We start from the raw sequence: 17,848 nt of genomic DNA, 5'->3' as shown, positions 1-17,848 counted from the left end.
CCCCGCTGCTCCCGCCCCGGCAGGTACAGCACCTGGGAACCCGAGGAGAACATCCTGGACTCCCGCCTCATCGCCGCCTTCGAGCAGAAGTGAGTGCTCATCCCCCGCCCCAGGCTGGGGGGGCTGCAGCAGCAGGTTTGGCTTTGGGTGGGCGAGCGGGAAAGAGTGTCCAGGCTCTCCTTGTTTCTTTTTTATCTTTTTTTTTTCCTTTTTCTTTTTTATTTTTTTAAATCAAACTTGTATACTTCTGTTTCTCCTTTGGGAAAAGTTTTAACTTCTTGACAAATTTGACTCCCTAAAGGGAACGAGAGCGTGAGCTGTACGGGCCCAAGAAGAGAGGACCTAAACCTAAAACTTTTCTGCTGAAGGTAACTCTTATTTAAATAACTTGGGCCTAGCCAAATGTCTCTCAAATCTTTCCGGTGCATGCCCTTGGAAGGACTGGACTTTCAAGTGACTTGTGCCTGATGCCTGGCTCTGGGAGCGCGGGGAAAACCGACAGGAAAGGGGGAGGGTGGGCAGAGGCACAGAAGCGTGTGACGGGAGAGCGAGTGTGCGTGCGACGGGTGCCTCAGCAGGACGATCGGCACACGCAGATGTGCATGGTGAGGCTGCAATCTCTTTTTCCAATATCCTCTCTCTCTCACGGCCTTCTGCTGCCGCAGTGGAGAGCTAGCCAGCCCTGCTCCCTGTTCCTTCAGCAGCCTGTTCCATCCAGCCCATGCTCTGCAACTTAGCAGCACGCTGAGCGGTCAGGCAGCTGAGGCGGGAATCCCGCTGCCACTTGTACTCCTCTGATTGTGCTTCAGGATGTAGGTGCTCCATAGGAGTTTCATGAAGGGTTCATGTTTTGATCTATAAACTGCAGGCTTGTTTTGCATTTGAGGAGGGCAGAGGGGGGTGGGTGAGGAGGAGGAGGTGGAGTGTTTTACCTCTGCATAGGATGGCAGCTGAAGTTTCCAGTTCTCCTCTTATAGACTTAACATCTCTGCAAGAAGATGTTGTCATAGCATCTCTGCTCCCTTGCAACGAGGAGCAAGGAAGATAGTCCCTAGTGCAGGCCCTCCCTGTATTTTTTACTTTCTCTTCTTAAAAGCACCAGTAGCTGTGTGACTGCTATGCGAGCTTTGTGTATTTATTAGTTTACAGACAAAGCACCTTGCTCTACTCCTCTCTTCCCCCCTTTTCCTCTCCAACTGTCACAATCTCAGACTTCAAATGAGCATAGAAGGAACACAGCCTTGTATAGTTCAGACAGATGAGCAAGTCCACAGCTTCCCTGGTTTCATTCTGCTATGAAGCCCTGGAACAGCCGGTGTGGACCCTGTGGTAAGGCATCGCTATCACCAAGTCATTCTGTGGCTTTGGGCAACTCATTTAGCCTTTGTGTGTGTTTCCCCATCTGTGAAACAGGTTAATACTTTCCTTTGCCTGGCAGCAGTAGGAGCTTTACTCAAGTCAGCGCAGCACTTTTAACTGCATGAGCACTGGAAAGAGGAGTGAGGGGGTAGGGTGTCACCTCTTCTTTGCTTTGAGAGGATATAATGAAGCACACGGAAGAAATGCAGGAACAGGCATATTCTGATGCTCTTCATAAAACCCATGAGACTGTGGTAGTCCTCGGAAAGTCCTGCTGATGGAACTGTCCTTCTCCCTCATTGCCTGTTTTTCTGCTAACAGTGTTCTGCGTCTGCAGACTGAGAATTACAAACATATCTGATACGTACTAGCTCTTATGCTATATTCAGGGAAACCAGACTAGTTGGCTTTTCTCTTTCTGGCAGTCATGCATTAAATGTAACCCTTGTGTTTAGATTTCCAACAATGCAGAGGAACACTTAAAGGGAAACCACCAGTTTAAAATAGTTCTCTGCCTGAATTAAAAAATACTGATATTTGTAAGACCTGACACTGTTCAGAGCTGTAGAGAAATGATTATGCTATGTGTAATCAGTTTCTTTTATTTTTGATTCTGAATGTGATACGGCAAAATCCATTGCCATATTACTCATTTAAAAAAAAATCAATCATTTTCACTCATCTAAAAAACCAAAACCAACCCCCAAACGCAAAACCCACTCATTGCTTCTCTTCTCCCCTTGCTCTTTAAAACCCCCCTAAACTTGGAACCTGAATTATTCAACAGTATCCTTTGAATCACGTTGGTGACACGTTTCTGTGGCACGTCTTCCTTCTGCCAGCTCCTCAAACAGTAATGAAAACCTGTAGGTTTGTGGAGCTGGCTCACTATTTTGTAGAAGATGGATCGTGATGGGGGAGCAAGATTAACTCTTGTGAAGGCTGGTGCCACGTTGTGGGAGAGGCTGGCAGGGCAGAGCGCTTCCACTGCCGCTTGGTTTGCACCTCTGGGAAACAGAGCTGGCGGAACTGTTAATGCTCTGACTTGCTCTTCCTCTGTGACTTCGGATCCTACCCTAAAAATAACACCCCAGGCCAGGCAGCAAGAAGTAACTCTATCTCAGCCAGCCCTATCTGAACTTGTTTGCGCTCCATTCAGGCAAACCACAATCAACACAGCTGTGGGTAGAATTGTGACAGAGACACTGTCACATGGTTTGCATCCCTCGTCAGTCCTTCTGACCCACTGAAGGTGCACGTTTGACCTCTGCCAGCCCCGCAGCACCAGTGCTGATATGGGAGGAGTGGGACTGCCTCACGCATCGCTAACAGTGTTTTCAGTTCTTTCAGCTGCAGAATCTCTCGCCAGTGAGAATTTCGGAAGCGAGGGAAGAAATTTGATTCTTGTGTCCCAGAGGGAGTATTTGGAGTTGGCAGTTAGAACAATATTCTTTTTGATCTGTTAACTGAACAGATTAGATCTGGTTGCAATGATTTTTAAGCAGAAGTCTGGCCTAGGACCGCTTTGGTAGACTAATCTGCCCTGAACTTGGTGGCTTGCTAGGATTTTTCATGTGCTTAAACTTAGGCTTCTGAGTCTCCGGGATGGCATCAAAATAAGTGCCCTGAAACGCTGCTCAGTCCCTTGGGTTGTGTGGGTGTTTTAGCTTGCAGTTGGGGCTCGGTTTATCCTGGGATTAGTTCTCAAAAGTTGCAGATAGGCACCCAGAGGGATTTGCAGAAAGCATTCCAGCAGGTTAGTGGCCCGCGCCTTTGGAAAAGCTTTGAAAAGCTGCATCTTTGGCCACCTGCTGCCTTTGTAAGCCAGGCTCCTGTTTCTAACACTTGCCCTTTCGATCAGACTGCACAGGCAAATTACAGTCCAGATTTTGTAAGATCACTGTCAAGATGGCCAATGTTGAAAGCAACCCCTGCAAACTTGAACTGCAGAGTTTTGGGCAGGAAGTGGGTCTTTATCCTCTGCATACTAGGGGCAAACTTTCCCACAGCTGAGATCAGGCTTGGCGGGAGGTTGTAATTCTTGGGAGGCTGCTGGTATGCTGCAGCCTTGTGCTGAGCGGTGGGAAGTCGAGTCCTTGGTCTGAAAGAGGCAGCACTGTACGTAAGGCTCTTACCTTACTACTTAGGTGTCTGGCAGAAGTCATCCTTGAGGACAGGCCCTTAGGCTGCGGGTCAGAGTGGAAGCTGGTGTGAGGTTAGAAAGAGGTACAGCACATGCTGGAGTGATCTTCCTCCTCTTCTTTTCCTGCTCAATTTGCTCTTTTTATTTTGCTTTTCCCTAGGCACTCTGCTGTGCAGAATGCAAAACTCACCAACTCATCTAATAAAGTCAAGCAAGTGCTGTTCAGAGACAGAGCCTGATCTGCAAGCTCAGTGGGTGGCTGGCAAAGACCCTTAGTTGGGCTGGCCATAAATACTAAGGGGACAAGGGTGGAGAAGGTTAATGGGAAGGAAGAAGTAAGGGAGAACAGAGTAAAGGAGATTCTTAGTGGGAGAGTGGGGGAAGAAGGGGCTGAGCAGCGTGGTGCTCTGTCACTTTGCCCTTTCTTGAACTCTAAAGTTGGAATTGGGTTTCTTTTGATCTCCTCCCTGTTCGTAAATTATCCCCGAGCGGTTTGAAAACAAACCATTCCCCTTTGTAGCATTTTGTTCCCCATCCAGAGGGAAACTTTAGTTTATGGCAGTGTTGCTTGGGAGAACTGTGCTATGAACTGGCTTGCTTTTGCCTTGTCACTTGGAAGACTGCAGAAGAAAGAGGGTGATAAAAAGGCAGAATGGCAGCCAAAAAGGGGAAAGAAGAGCTCTTGCGAATGCTGTTTGGAGCAAGGACTGTGGGAATGCAGGTGGAGAATAAAAGACAAAGCAGACCCAGTAATTTATGAGAGAATTGTGCTGCTATGGTGCAGCAGCACTACTGGAATTTGCTTGATTTTGAAACAATTAACTAGAAATCCATTTTGCCTTACAAGATCTTTGTTTTGGTTTGTTTTTTTTTTTCTTCCAAATTGGAGAGATTTGATACAAATCAGGTAAGAGAGGCCTTTCTAAGCACATGTCTGTGTATGTGCTTGTGTGTCTCAGTGTGTTAAGGGAATAAATGAACAAATATGCTTTCTGGGCCTCAAGGGACATTTATTCAGAAATAGTAGGGAATGGGGGAGATACACTAGTTCCCGGGGCAATGAGGGAGAGCTGTACAAGATAAATAAAGGTGATACGTATCCCAGAAGGGAAGAGGGGGAAGGGAAGCAATCCTAGCAATTGGCTTGCTCTCGTGACAGAGCACTGCAGCAAGCCTCCAGAAGCTGCATCCTGATGTAGGCTGAGCTGTAAGCAGAAAGTGAATTACTTTGTATACATGCTGAGTACCTCTTCAGCGGTGAGCACATCCTGCGGGTGAAAACAGCAAAACCCAGAGACCTAGCTTCCATTTGGAAGACTTGTGAGCAAAGTAGAAAACTGTGGTGACACAGCTGAAAGGATTGAATGGGTTTGTTTTTTCCAAGACCTTATGCTCATATGGCTTGTGAGTGTGATCGAGAAATGGATCCGTAGCAGGGAGAAGTGTGCTTCCAATAGATAAAACTGAATGCTGAATCTTCTCCAAATCTGAGGTAGCAAGTTACTTAATGTAAAGTTGGAAGCAGGGGAAGGAGAGCACAGAAAATGTGCTGTCCTCTGCAGTGAAGGGATGAGTTTGCATAGTTGATGTCTGAATAAACCTGATCCTGTGCTTCACAAGTGAGAGGGCTCTGGGGGTTGGTCTTAGATAACACATCTGATACTATTTTTCTTGAAACCTTACCTGGAAAAACAATCTCGAGGTAAGCTGAATATTTGCATCTTGCTCTTTGGAACTTGCATTGAAGCTTGTCGCTGGGGATAGTAGTGTAGCACCAGGGGAGGACTGTTGGGTCCCAACTTATCCTCTCTCTTAATATTATCTGGCCAAAGGTATTGATGCCGCTTGCAGTCTACCTGGAGACTACTGAAACTGGAATTTAATAAATGCAGACAGCTGAAACACAAGTTAGAAGCAGCTTCGGCCTTGAGGAAGTGCCCCAGAAGTAACTGGAAATGCAGATACATAGCAAGTTAAGGAGACCTAGTGGTTCTGGCACACTGGAGAAGTCCCAGCCCTGCACCAGGGCTCTGCACTAGCTGCTGTGCAAGCGCAAAACCAAGACAGGTCTCTGTCAAAACAGGACAAGAGCTGATTAATGTGCACAGGCAGAGAAAGTAAAATCAGCAGGACTGTGGATGTGACCATCCCAGCATCATCACTTCATTTAATGTGATTGATGGGAAGCTTTGGTGAAGAATTTTGGGGTGTCCAAGGAATCTGAGGGTGTTTGTGACTGCTTCCCCCTCCCCTGTGAGAAGCTGCCTTCTTTCCCATGGGTAATGGATGGCGGTACTGATGGAAGGTGGCAATTAGATTTGACTTGGAGCAGAATGGCACAGAGGGGGCAGAACTCACTCCAAGGCATGATTACAGGGTATGGAATTAATCTGAAAGATGTGCAGTGTTGGCAGCAAGAGAGGCCCTGAAGGATACCTGTGTCTATCTGCTGAAGCTATAGATGAAGGATTTTCACTAGTGCATCTGTCTGCACCCTCTGCCTGGCTTTCCTGTCCTGCATTTGTGTTACACTTTGCTCTCAGCTGAGCAGTGGTAAATTGGTGAGAAGCCCAAAGCACAAGAGCAGCAATGCTAGAAGGGCTAGCTGTGATGGGGAAGGGGAGGGAAAAGAATAAATTTGTTAATTCAGGCTATGCTGATATGTAATGTCAGAAAGCAAACTGTAGCTTGTCCTTGTGTCTGCCATCTGCTTCAGAGGGACGTGTGAGGAGAGGGAGCAAGCACAGCCTGTGCCTGTGACCTCCTGACAGGATCTGCGGTGTCTCCAAGTTATGTATTGATGAGATGGGATGGGGAGAGTTGTTGCGTGGCCTGGGGAGTTCATCTGCTGCTGCTACTGGGCTCCAGCCTGTAGGATGCCTGCAACAGGAACTGTGTCTAATTATTTTCTCAACAGTTTGGGCCATGGAGCAATGTGCAAGGCTGAACAAAGAGAAACTAGTTGGACACTGGGATTCTTCCTGCTACGGCAGGATGTGTTTGGGTTTGTGTGTGCTGGGAACACTTCCCTCTAGCTAGGTGGAAACAGCCCTGTTTCTTAATGTGGAGAGTGTCTGTGCCTGCCTTGGCGGTTGTGTCATCTTGTCCCTATTTCTTTGTCAGTCGGCTAACGCAGAGTTCCTGGTCTGGGTGAGCCTTCAGTCTGTGTTTTTATGTACAGCTCAAGAAGGAGGCTTCATTTTTGCAACTGTTTTAAAGCCAGGATACAAGGTAGTACTGAAGGCCACGATCATCCAGCATTAGCCAGAGAGGAACAAAATGTCTTCACGTCTCTGTTCTCAGCTAGTTTGGGATCTTCTGCGGTTCCCATAGGGATCTTGGTGGGAGAAGAGGGGCACTGGGTAACAGCAAAGCTCTGAGCTGTGGGGCCAGGGCTTTGAGCTTTTTGTGCAGGAGCTGGCTGGGCCCCTCGCTTAGATCTGTTAGATCCCGGCCTTTACACACACATTTTTTTCCCTGGGCGTTTCTCTGGTAGGAGGCACAGCCTGCAGGGTGACAAAGGAGATGGAGTTGAGTGCTAAGCTCTTAGCTGGCAAGAAGCCATCCCGATCTTGGCGTGTGCAAGGGGCAACGGGATGGAAAAGTTAGGGAGGAAAAGCAGCTGTTGTCTTCCAGCACTGCAGTTCTTGCTGTGCCCACGAGGTGGGGGAAGCTGCTCACTGGATGGGAAATCGCAGGGGGGCTCTCCTGTCTCCTCCAGGCCTTTGTGACTTCTACCTATCACCACTGCTGAGAGGGAATATGGAAGCAGGCTGATTTGGGCCAGTAGCAGGGTGCAGGTGGGAGGCTGAGCTCTAAAAGCAACAGTGCTCTGGTGGGGTGTGATGTAAGAATGCACTCTGGGTTTCCATGCCCACAGGGTCTTCAGGTCATACAGCACCAGCTTACCAATGAAACTGTTGTTCCTGCTGCCAGAAAATGTTCCTGTCTCTGGTACATGAACCAGGGCAGGTTTTGGAACTGTCTCCAAGCACTAGAAGAGCTTAAAAGTCTTGTTCCCCTGGCCTGGCTCTTGGGGAGAGCTGGCACAGCACAGCTGAACTAGTGCTGTTCCTGCTCTGATTCAGTATTAGGTTTTAAACAAGTGTGGTGTTTAAAGGGACAAGACAATCTCTTCTTTGGAGATGCAGTTAAAACTTGACTTGAATTCCAGCTGGCCTAATCTCTGGCTTTAAACACTGGACCTTGCTCGACAGCACAGTAAGGATGAATGACTTGCTTGTGGCCCTAATTAGAAATGAGCTTCAGATCTCTGCATTTCTGGTGTTTAACTAAGACAACTCCATCAGACCACTCTCACATGCCTCCATCTTTGTTCCTCAAGACCCCCTTCTACCGTGCTTTCCAGAGATGATTCTGGCTGTGGGAGGAGAAGAGGAAACTGAGCGCATTACTCTTCCTCTCTAGTACTCATGTTGTACAAGATACAATCCCCAGTCTTGGGACTAGTATGTAATTTTGAGTGCTAACTCAGCACTAACAGCCCCAGTTTCTAGGAGGATGCTGGCTTGTTTGTCTGACAGTGGAGGGTTGTGTACGTTTGCTGGCGATGACCTGGGGGGCCTTGGAGACCACTGACTGTAACCGTGAAACATGCCTGGGGAATTGGCAGTTTCTCCCTGGGGAAAGCACATGTCTACAGGAGCACAGTTTAGGGAGACATCAGCTGCCTGAAAAGGATATAGACAGTGCCTCGTGCCTACCTGGGGGCTGTGCCGTAGCTATCAGTAGCCTGTAGGTGTGTACCCATGCTTATCATTAATGTTGGATATCAATGTGACATAGCATTGCTGGTGAGTGCTTGGCCTCAGGTAAGCAATGCCTGGTTTGAGATTTGGCTGCACCTAGGCTGCCTCTCTGACCCTGTTTGTTTTCTTTCTCCCCACCACTGCAGGCTCGGGCCCAAGCGGAGGCCCTCCACATTGGGGATGTACACTTTTCTGTCAAGCCTGGTTCTAGTACCTCCTCTCCCAAGCTCCACTCCAGTGCTGCGGTGCACCGGCTCAAGAAAGACATCCGGCGATGCCACCGCATGTCCCGGCGCCCCCTGCCCCGTCCAGATCCCCAGAACAGCGGGAGCGTGGGTGGTGGGGCTGGCATTCGTCCTCCCGTCTCCCCCTTCTCGGAGACCGTCCGCATCATCAACCGTAAGGTGAAACCCCGCGAGCCCAAACGCAGCCGCATCATCCTCAACCTCAAAGTCATTGACAAAGGTGGGAAGCCAGCCAATGGGACCGGGGGCCTGGCTCGGCCCAAGATTCCGTCCCGAAACCGTGTCATTGGCAAGAGCAAAAAGTTCAGCGAGAGCGTCCTCCGCACCCAGATCCGCCACATGAAGTTTGGCACCTTTTCCCTCTACAATAAGCCGTCTGCTGCGCCTACCCCTTCTTTGGAGGGCAAGGGGGAGGCAGAAGGCTCCCAGGCAGCCTCCTGTGGGCTCATTATGGGCTCCACCCCCTATGATGCTCCCAGCTCCAGCTCCTCTGGCTGCCCATCACCCGCTCCCCACTCCTCCTCTGACCCAGATGATTCCCCTCCAAAGCTGCTCCCCGAGACCCTCAGCCCAGCCATCCCCGACTGGCGTGAGTCGGAGGTCCTTGACCTCTCAATCCCACCCGAGTCGGCTGCCACCAGCAAGCGTTCTCCCTCAGGAGGGTGCAGTGGGGGGCAGACGCCCTCCTTGTCTCTCTCCTCTTCTGACCCAGAGCAGGAGGCCGGCGACTGGCGTCCTGAGATGTCCCCTTGCTCAAACGTGGTGGTCACGGATGTCACCAGCAACCTCCTCACCGTAACCATCAAGGAGTTCTGTAACGCAGAGGATTTTGAGAAGGTGGCAGCGGGTGGTGGTGGAGGAGGCAGCAAGTGAGCGGCCAGGTCCTCCCACTCGAGGGGCGTGGGGGGAGCTCTACCTGCGAGAAGTCGTGGTGTGAATGGCTGTCCTTAGTTCTCTCCTTCTCCCCTTGGCTGTCCCTCTGCCCTCACTGCCACCCTTCCTCCTTTCCTCCTGCCCACTTTCTCTTGCCTGGAGGCTGGAGCGTGTCAGTGGGGGAGCACCCCCTGTTCCTGGGTGTTAGTGCCGCTGGGAGGAGGCAGGGAGGGTTGTGGTGGGGCTGGGGAGTGATTGTTTGTCCTTGAATGTGGTGTTGTCCAACAGGCGGTGGAGCCTTTGGGACTGAGGGATGGGTGAGCATGTGTCTGTGTGCCTGTGCAGGTGGTGAGGAAGGTGCTGCTCTTCCTCATTACCCTTCCATCTTTGACAAAACTGAAGGGGAGCTCCAGACCCTTGAGGGAAGGATGTAAGAGGATTGGAGCCCTTGCCCATGTCCTCCAAATCTTCTCCCACAATGTGCATGCAGTCTCTTCCATTCCTATGTTTCCCCCTTGCCATGAGTACGATCCTGCCATCCTTTCCCCTCTTGGCCTGTGGCCTGGATCTGCCCTCTCCTCTACTGTCCTCATGGCAGTTGCTGATCCAGATGCCCCCAGAGTGAGGGGAAGAAGGGCAGGTGAAGTGTCATGCCTGGAAGGTGCTTGAGACAAAGCTGGGGCGGTAGGGGTGCCCCATGCAGCGTATGCCCCATATTGGCTTCCCCTTTCCTTTGACTATTGGTGCTACCTTGGCAGTTGTATGGGTGCTTTCAGGTGCCCTACTCCCTCCCCTTCTCCCGCATTTTCCAGCTTGCTCAGCTCTGCAGGAGAAAGGGAAGAAAAGAGAAGAGGAGTCTGCTTCCGGCCCAGATCTTCCTCCTGATGTTCATCACTTGCACTTGATCAGGGGAGAGGGCATGAAATGCCCTTCCCTGGCCTTTCTGTGGTGGAAGTGGGAGTGGGCTGTGCATCCACCATTCAGTTTGGGGGAAGATGACGCCAACAGCACGATGCTGCCCCAGCCACGTGAGGCTGGTCTCCTGCCTTGTGCGTAAGCTTCCCCCGACCCTCTTTGCTTCCTCTTGCTCCCTCCAAAGGAGGGAGGGGCGGATGCTAAGGCAGGTCATTTGCTCTTCCTGCTTCCTTTTGCTTCTCCTGCTCTCCCCTCCCTGTGGTGGGTGGCCTGGAAGAGGTTTCCCCTCTTGTCTTTTCAGCATCTGAAACAGCCCTTACAACTGTCAACCAAAGGTGCTCATAAGAAATACCCGTCTCTCTCACACCATATGCATGTGTGCTGGGATCTCTTTCCCAAAACTCCTGTGAGCTGATCTAGAAATTCCTTCTCTTCACCCCTAGCAAGTAGGAGGGAGCAAGACCACAGCTTGCTGTTCTTTGCCCAAGCTCCCTCTTTCCTGACCACCTTTGTTCACATCCAAAATAAGCTCTTTTTTACCTGCCGTTTCTGGCTTGCTCTGTTTCTCTGTGGGTCCTAAGCTTCACGGTGAGATGCTGTTCCTTTGCTCTCTACTTCCCTCTACTCTCACAGGACTCGGCCTGTAGGGGCAAGGAAAAGAGGTGCTGTTCAATCAGTGGGAGAACCTCACCCTTTCATCCCTGTCCCTGGATGGGGCAAAGGGGTGTCACTTCCACATAACGTGCTGTAGAGGTGAAAAGGGTGGAAATATTCCCCATGCCAGGGCTCATTTACTTACAGACCTACCTTGGGTGGGTAAACACAATTGGAATTGGCCCCTCTGGTGCTTTCACACAAGGATACTCAGGAGCTGCTGGCTTCAAGGAGTGCTCTCATGTGGAGTAGTGATTTTGTGGTTGCAGTGATCTGAGGGTAGAAGGGAGGCAATTTGTGGGAGGGAAGTAATATTTGTCTGCCCAAGGGACATCGTCAGAATGGTAGAGGGATAGACCGGCTTCTGACCTTAATTAGGGCTTCTGTGCCCAGAGCTTGTCTATTCCCTTCCTCCAGTGCCTGGGTTGGTGTAATAAAATCTTTGCTGTCCTCCCTACAAACCTTGTCTCACAGCAGGTGGCATTTCAAGCTGTGGGTCACCGTGATTTTACAGCAGTTGCGGTTGGGTGTCTGTGCAGACAGTCCGAGGGGGATTCCAGGTGCTGTTAGCACCACCCTTTGTACACCTCTTTCTTTTTCTTTCCTTGATTAAAGAGCATAGTGGACTCTTTGGGGATGTGCTTTCGTTCACAGCTAAAGCTAGGGGCAGGGAGAAAGAGACTTCCCTGATCCATTCACCAAGCTAAGGCTTCCTATAACTTGTTGGACTTGTGTGCGTGTCTGTATTAATACCTGCTTGTATTTTTCGTGGGGGTTGGGGTTTTGGTTTTTGGCTTTTTTGTTTGTTTGTTTGGGGTTTTTTTCATCTTTCCTGTGCCTGGCACACCCAAGGATCCCTTATTTTAGCATAGCCTATCCATTTGACTGCAGCTTCAAAGATGAGCAGTTTGTAGGCATAGGGAAAAGCTCTTTCTTAGGAAAATAGCGAGGAGGTTCTTCTCTTTTTCCTCTCCCTTCTGAACAAGAACTAATCTGTGGCTGCAAGATAAGAGGAGCTGCTTTGTGGGGTGGATGCAAACCAGCCAGTCACTTTAGGTTGTTAAGTTACTGTTTGGTGTGTATGTGGTGATGTGTTTTGTTTCGTGGTATCAAGGTTCTGAAAAAATATTGAAGCGTTTAAGTGGGAGATAAAAGGGAACTTTAATAGGAAACTCTTGATGTGTTTTGGCCAAGATGTGTTGCTTGGCAGAATTCTTTTCCCCAGTGTCTCTTGTATGGTGTTCTTTGGGGGCAAGGGGCAGGAATTGTTTAATTGAAGGGGTTTTGCCTTTCTCCAGAGTGACAAAGCAAGGGAACTGTCTGTGAAGAGGAAAACAGTGGGTCATTGTAGGGATGCTCCGCAAGGACTTTCTTCGTGCAGTGAGGAAATGAGAGGACTTGTTGCAGCAGAGAACTTGTGCAGTAGATCCTCTGTGGAGGAAGAAGGGAGTATGATCCGGCTTGCAGACACAACTCACCTGCTTGTGTGACAAATCCCTCCCTGGGTGGGTCACCAGGTGGGAACCAAACCCTGAACCTCTGGATCCGAAATGAGGATCCTGTGCTGTTTTGAGTTAGAGGTTTGCTAACTTGAATGCAGCAGCAACCTCAAGTTCCCTCAGGTGGACAAGACACTTGAGGCTGACTAACCCTACCTTCGTATTCACGTGGGTGATGCTCCTCCTTCTGAATTTTTGCCCTTGCTCCTTATGGTGGAGATGGGAAAGAAGATTCATCCATGCCTTTTAAAAAGGGCATGGAATTGAGGGAGGAGTTTATTTGAAAGTATCCCCTTCCCTTCCCAATAACCCCTAGAAAAAAACCCAACAAAAACAGGGAAGTATTCTCTGTGTCTGTGCCATGTTTGTTCTCGTTGTCGTGTTTTTAGAGGAGATTTTATGATGGAGTGGAAAAAGTGAAATGATTAGTTTTGCATAAAAAAAGAAAAGTTTTAAAAAAAATTTCTACAGGGAGAGAGCGAGAGAGAGTTTAAAAATGAATAATAAATGCAGTGATTGCACAAATTGTAGTGGTATTAGATGGTCCTTAGGGAAAAGAGTATTTTGTAGTATCGAAGCATGTATGTCTGGGATGGTGTTTGGCTTGCTTGAACTGGAGGGAAAGGCATTCTAGGACTAAGCAGCGATCTCTGAGCTGAAAAGGCAAGTTGCATGTTGGAGGAACCCTGTCTACAAACCTTTCCCGTCCTTGCCTCCCAAGTGTTGGAGTGACTTCCCTTCCCTCCCATACCTCTCCTGTGAGCTAAGGTGGAGTCTCCAAGTGGTTTTCTGGCCGAGCGGCCCTCAGAAATGGCCAATCACGTTCTGCCAGAATGTGAATCTGGCCATCAACATGGAAACAGTTGACTTACTTTGCATGCACAGCAAGCTGCTAAGATTTGGGGTTGGCATGTACTTTTCCTGCCAAGTTGCTGTCTCTTCTCTTTTCTGTCCCCTGTATCCAAGCAGAATTAATCACGGTGGGCTTATTTCCTGGGAAGCAGATATGCCTCCCCTCCGTAGGGTCTCTTAGCTTCTTCCAGCATCAGGTGGGGAGTGGCATTTTTCTGTATAGGATTCACCACATCAGGACAGAGAATGGAGTCCCATTGGTATCTAGTCCAGTGTCTCTTCTCCAACAGTGGCTGGATCTTCAGAAGTAGATGAGAGAGCTGCCTTGCGTGCTCTGAAGGTGTTGCTGAGTGAGGTGTACCCTCTTCTTGAGGCCAGCAAGTGTTGGAAGTCTTTGGGATGGGGAGGGGAGATGAACACCCTGATGGGACTCTGCTCAAGTAGGGCAACCTTCTGCTTCAGCTTCCTGCAGGGTGGCGGAGCAGAGTTGCCCGAACGTTCCTTCAGAGCGAAAGGGAACTCTTGTGTGCTGGCTTCCTCATCCAGGATGTCTGCTGGGTGTTCATCTGGTGTGTGGGAGTGCCTGGAGGAAGAAGGAAGCTACCAGATGTTGGTGTCTGAACAGAAGGTGGCAGGCAGGGACATTTGGACAGCTTTTCTTCTCTGGACTTCTCTGGACTTCTCTGGTGCCCTGGGCTTTGCAGTGGCGGATGACAGATGTCTTGATGCCTCCCATAGCCTGGGCTAGTTCTGGGAACTTCTCTCTTTGCCTATTGAGCTCTGTCAGTGCTTCCCACAGCTTTTTACTTGGAGCAGCAGCCTCCTGTCTTGTGCCCTCTTCTCACTGAGCAGAGTGGGACTGGGGAGGCGTGAAGCTAGAGATACAAGCTCCTTTCGGGATGGAAAACAGAAATAGTGTGGTGAGCAGACCCAGCTGTGGTGAGCCTCTGCTTAATTTCTGTTTTCAAAAGAGAAAGGGAGCATTTCTCTGGGTCTCCCCTTACTGAAGTTCCCAGGGAGATTTTATGAAATAAAAAAAAAAAAAAAAAAAGAAAAAACCACAATTATGCTTTTTACCAGGTAGGAGCTGTCTCTGAGCTGAGTCTTCCTAGGGATTTCACTCCCTTCTCCAGCCCCTCTTTGTAGAGGAGGCTTTGGCAGCTCCCAGTGTTTGGAGATGATCACCTTCCTGGGGACCTCCTGGCAGAAGGAGGTTGCCATGCTGAAGGATGGTTTCCTGAGACCCTCACACTTTTGCCAATTCCAGGTCATGGCATTGGTGGGGCTGCTCAGGAGCCAGGTCCTTCTTACCAGGGGGGTGCAACAAACCTGGAGTGCGTGTTTGGCTAAGTGCTTATTTTTCCCTTTGCCTCTCTCCCCACTTTCTGACAAGACTTTTTCCTCCTTGCCTGGCGCATCCTTTTACTCCAATGTCGCTTGCTTTTGCTGCATTTTTCAATTGCCCAATAATCACGCAAGAGCTGGGACCTTATTTACTTTTTATATATAAATATATGAATATAAAAGAAACCTCCCTCTCCCCTCTTTCTCCCCTGTGCGCAGCCTTCCTAATTTCCGCTCTGAAGGTGGTCTGCTGTAAAGGGTTAGTTTGAGGTCAGGGATTTGGTGTCTCCTGGGTTCTGTTCCTTCTTGGTTTGCCATGGCCTTTCTCTCAGCTGTGTCACTGCTCTGTGTCTCTGTCTCCCTCATGGGAAGGGGATGGGGGTGGAGGGGGCCATCCTGCTGAGGGTGCTGGCAGCCCAACTCTCAAGGCATTTGCACAGAGACGGAGTGCTGAGCATTGCTTCAGAAATCCCCCACTCCCTGTCCGTGCTTCCTTCCCCAGGTAACTCCAGGAAGTATCTTCATTTCACCAATGCTTTGGGGTTGAGCAAATAAGTGTCTTTATTTTCTTTTTTACTTACATTTTTTATGTCCTTCCCCAGAGTGCAATGTGTGTGATTTCTTTTTGGGGGGTGTAGATGGGAGGAGATGTTGGAGTCTGTCTCCGTCCTCACCTTGGCCTTTCCGTCCTCTGCTCCTTTCCCATTTCAGCGTTGCCCTCTGTCAGACTGGTGTGGTCAGAGGCATTTGCACCCTTGTCTGTGCAGTGTCAGCCTTGGCACCAGAAGCTTCGTGTGTGTTCTGCGTGGTGCATCTGAGATGCCCTGTGTTCCACCTGCCTCACCTGTAAGGATGTGGCAGGGCCCTGAGTTCTTCTTTCTTCCTTTCTCTAAATTTTTCCTTCCAGGAGTGAAGGGAGATATAGTCAGTTCCCCTTCCTGGGGTGGTGGGCCGTCTCTGGCAGCTCTTCTGTCCCTTCCAGCTTCTCTGTGGTGGGAAATTATGTTTCCAGGGCCATCCAGAAGCACAGTACTTGGAGTGAGGGTCCTTCTACTCCAGGTAAGTGCTGTGCTTTGAGCTGGCTCTCTCCAGGCACTGGTAGATGGCACTGTGATGGAGGAATGGGGATACCCTCTGCACTCCTGGGCTGAGCAGAGCTGGGAAGGGGACAGCAAGCACCATGCTGTGGCACAGGGAAAAGTCAGGTGACAGAAGAGCAGCAAGATGCAGTCAGGGTGATGCCACCTTCAGCAGTGGCTCAGAAAATGTATCTGGTGGGAGGGAAGGGCCATGTTTGGGACATGCAGACAAAGTGTTAATTCCCACTGCAGGGCCTTGGTTCTTCATTCCTTGCTCAGTTGAGTACTTAGAGCTCACACTAAACCTCTGGAATGCAGTTGGGTGGGTCAAAACACTTGGTGGGGCTTCAGGGCCTCATAGGACTAGTGGGGCCCATTTATGCTCCTGAGCAGCCCCTCAGCTGCTCTTCAGGTTGGTTGCTCTTCAGCTGCTTGGAAGGAGCCTGCTGGTTCTGGCCCCCAGCTGCAAAGGGGGATGGAGTCTTAGGTCAAATTCTCAAACAGAACAAAAAAATTAATCATTGTGATGACTTTTTTTAGAAAAGAGTTGTCATGCCTGCGCCTCCCCCAAGCAAATCAACTTTGTGTGCTGTCCTCCCTCCTCTCCTCTACCATTAAGCCTCGTATGCTCCCAAAGAATAGAGGAGACTCTCTATTTTGGGATTTTTTTTTCCCCCATTTGTTTTCTTTTTGCAAAGAAAGTTGTCTGCTGGTGGTGAAGGACAGGGGCCTGCCTCATCTGTTCCTTCCTTTCACCTTCCCCTGTGCCAAGCTTAGGCTCAACTCCTGCAGATTCCTGCAAACACTGAACTTGGAGTAGGCGAGTAACCCCACTGAGTTCTGTGGTACTTGGGTGCTTCAGATTCTGCCTGTGCTTGAGCTTTGGCAGCATCAGAGCCCTGTCCTTTCTCTTGGAGAAGGTCAGCCCTGACTCATAAGAGTGCTGATAGTTCTGGTGCAACCCATTTCTCTCTTCATTTCCCCTCACTTGGCATACAAAGTGAAGGTGGTAATTTTTTTTTAATTTAAGATAAACCTAAATATGTATCTTGTAATTTTTTTTATTTTGAAAAAATGCATTTAAGGATTGTGCACGGATGAATTGTATATCTATATATTATTTTTTTTGTCTTGCAATTTTCATTTTAAATATAGTGTTTGTTTTGTTTTGTTTTGTTTTTTAATCCAGTTCCCAGCTGGCTAAACTCTGTCTAGAGTGGATGGGTGGGAGGCATAGCCATTGGAGGGGTGATTGAATCACCACTTCCCTTGGTGCTTCCCACAAGAAAATGGTTTGCTCCAGGTTTGGGGGTGGGGGTTGTGCTAATTACTCTTGTATTCTTGTACATTTTGTTCTTTCTGCTGCTCTTGAATATTGTATCAATGCCAGAAATGGGGAGTTAAAAATTAAAACAAAAAATTAACCCCAATAAATTGTTACATTCCAAACTCTGTTATTGTTTCCTTGGGTGGGCTGTGACCTGTGGAGTGGGGAGCAGGGGTGCTGAAACAGCTGCCCCGAGCCAGCAGGGATCAGCTCTGCAGTCAAACACAAACACACTTGGTACCTTCCTGGGCACTGTGCATCAGTCCTGGTCTGAGTCTTTGGATGTTTCTGGACACAGAGAAGCTCTGACAAAAGTCAAGAGAATTCTGGAATGTTAAGGGAAGAGGGAGCACTTCACGAAGGCCAAGCTGTAGCAAGCCCTGCTTCCAAAATGCTTTGGAGAATCTCCCATGGGTGTCCCACATCCTTTTCTTTTAAAAATGAAATTAGATCTGAGTACAACCTAGCACTTGGTGGCTAAAAATTGCTTTAGGCTTTTCCAAACTCCAGACTGTGTGCTTAAGCGCAATGTATGACATGCCAATTTAGGAAATATGGTGAAAAATACTCTCCCTGTGTGTAATTGAAGCCCCACCTTCACTCCGTTACCCTCCAGCCCACAGCAGCTGCATAAAAAGGCTACAGCAAACCTTCAGGTGGGGAAGTGCTGGTGGTGGAGATGCGACAGGCTTTGGGCAGCGATGCTTTTCAGGCAGGTGGGAGAGAAGAGCAGGAAGGTAGCACTGCTGGGTGCTGGAAAAGGGCAGTGTTTGGGCTCAGCTGTGGAGT

At 49.3% G+C, this 17,848-nt stretch overlaps 1 protein-coding gene across 1 annotated transcript; it reads left to right on the top strand.

Moving 5' to 3' along the window:
• Positions 1-21: 21 nt before the first annotated feature.
• Positions 22-17,181, top strand: CBX6 (chromobox 6; the record flags this gene model as incomplete). The annotated part of the gene is made up of 3 exons (XM_029963411.1): positions 22-89; positions 302-368; positions 8,418-17,181. Coding segments are annotated over 3 exons (1,107 nt in total), but the record flags the coding sequence as incomplete, so codon positions are not given.
• Between the last annotated feature and the right edge of the window lie 667 nt (positions 17,182-17,848).

This window comes from Manacus vitellinus, unplaced genomic scaffold (genome assembly GCF_001715985.3).
Source record: "Manacus vitellinus isolate BGI_N305 unplaced genomic scaffold, ASM171598v3 scaffold_5_pilon, whole genome shotgun sequence".
Classification (NCBI taxonomy): Eukaryota; Metazoa; Chordata; class Aves; order Passeriformes; family Pipridae; genus Manacus; species Manacus vitellinus.
The sequence above is the reverse complement of the archived record's forward strand: the minus strand, read 5'-3'. Positions and strand labels throughout refer to the sequence as shown.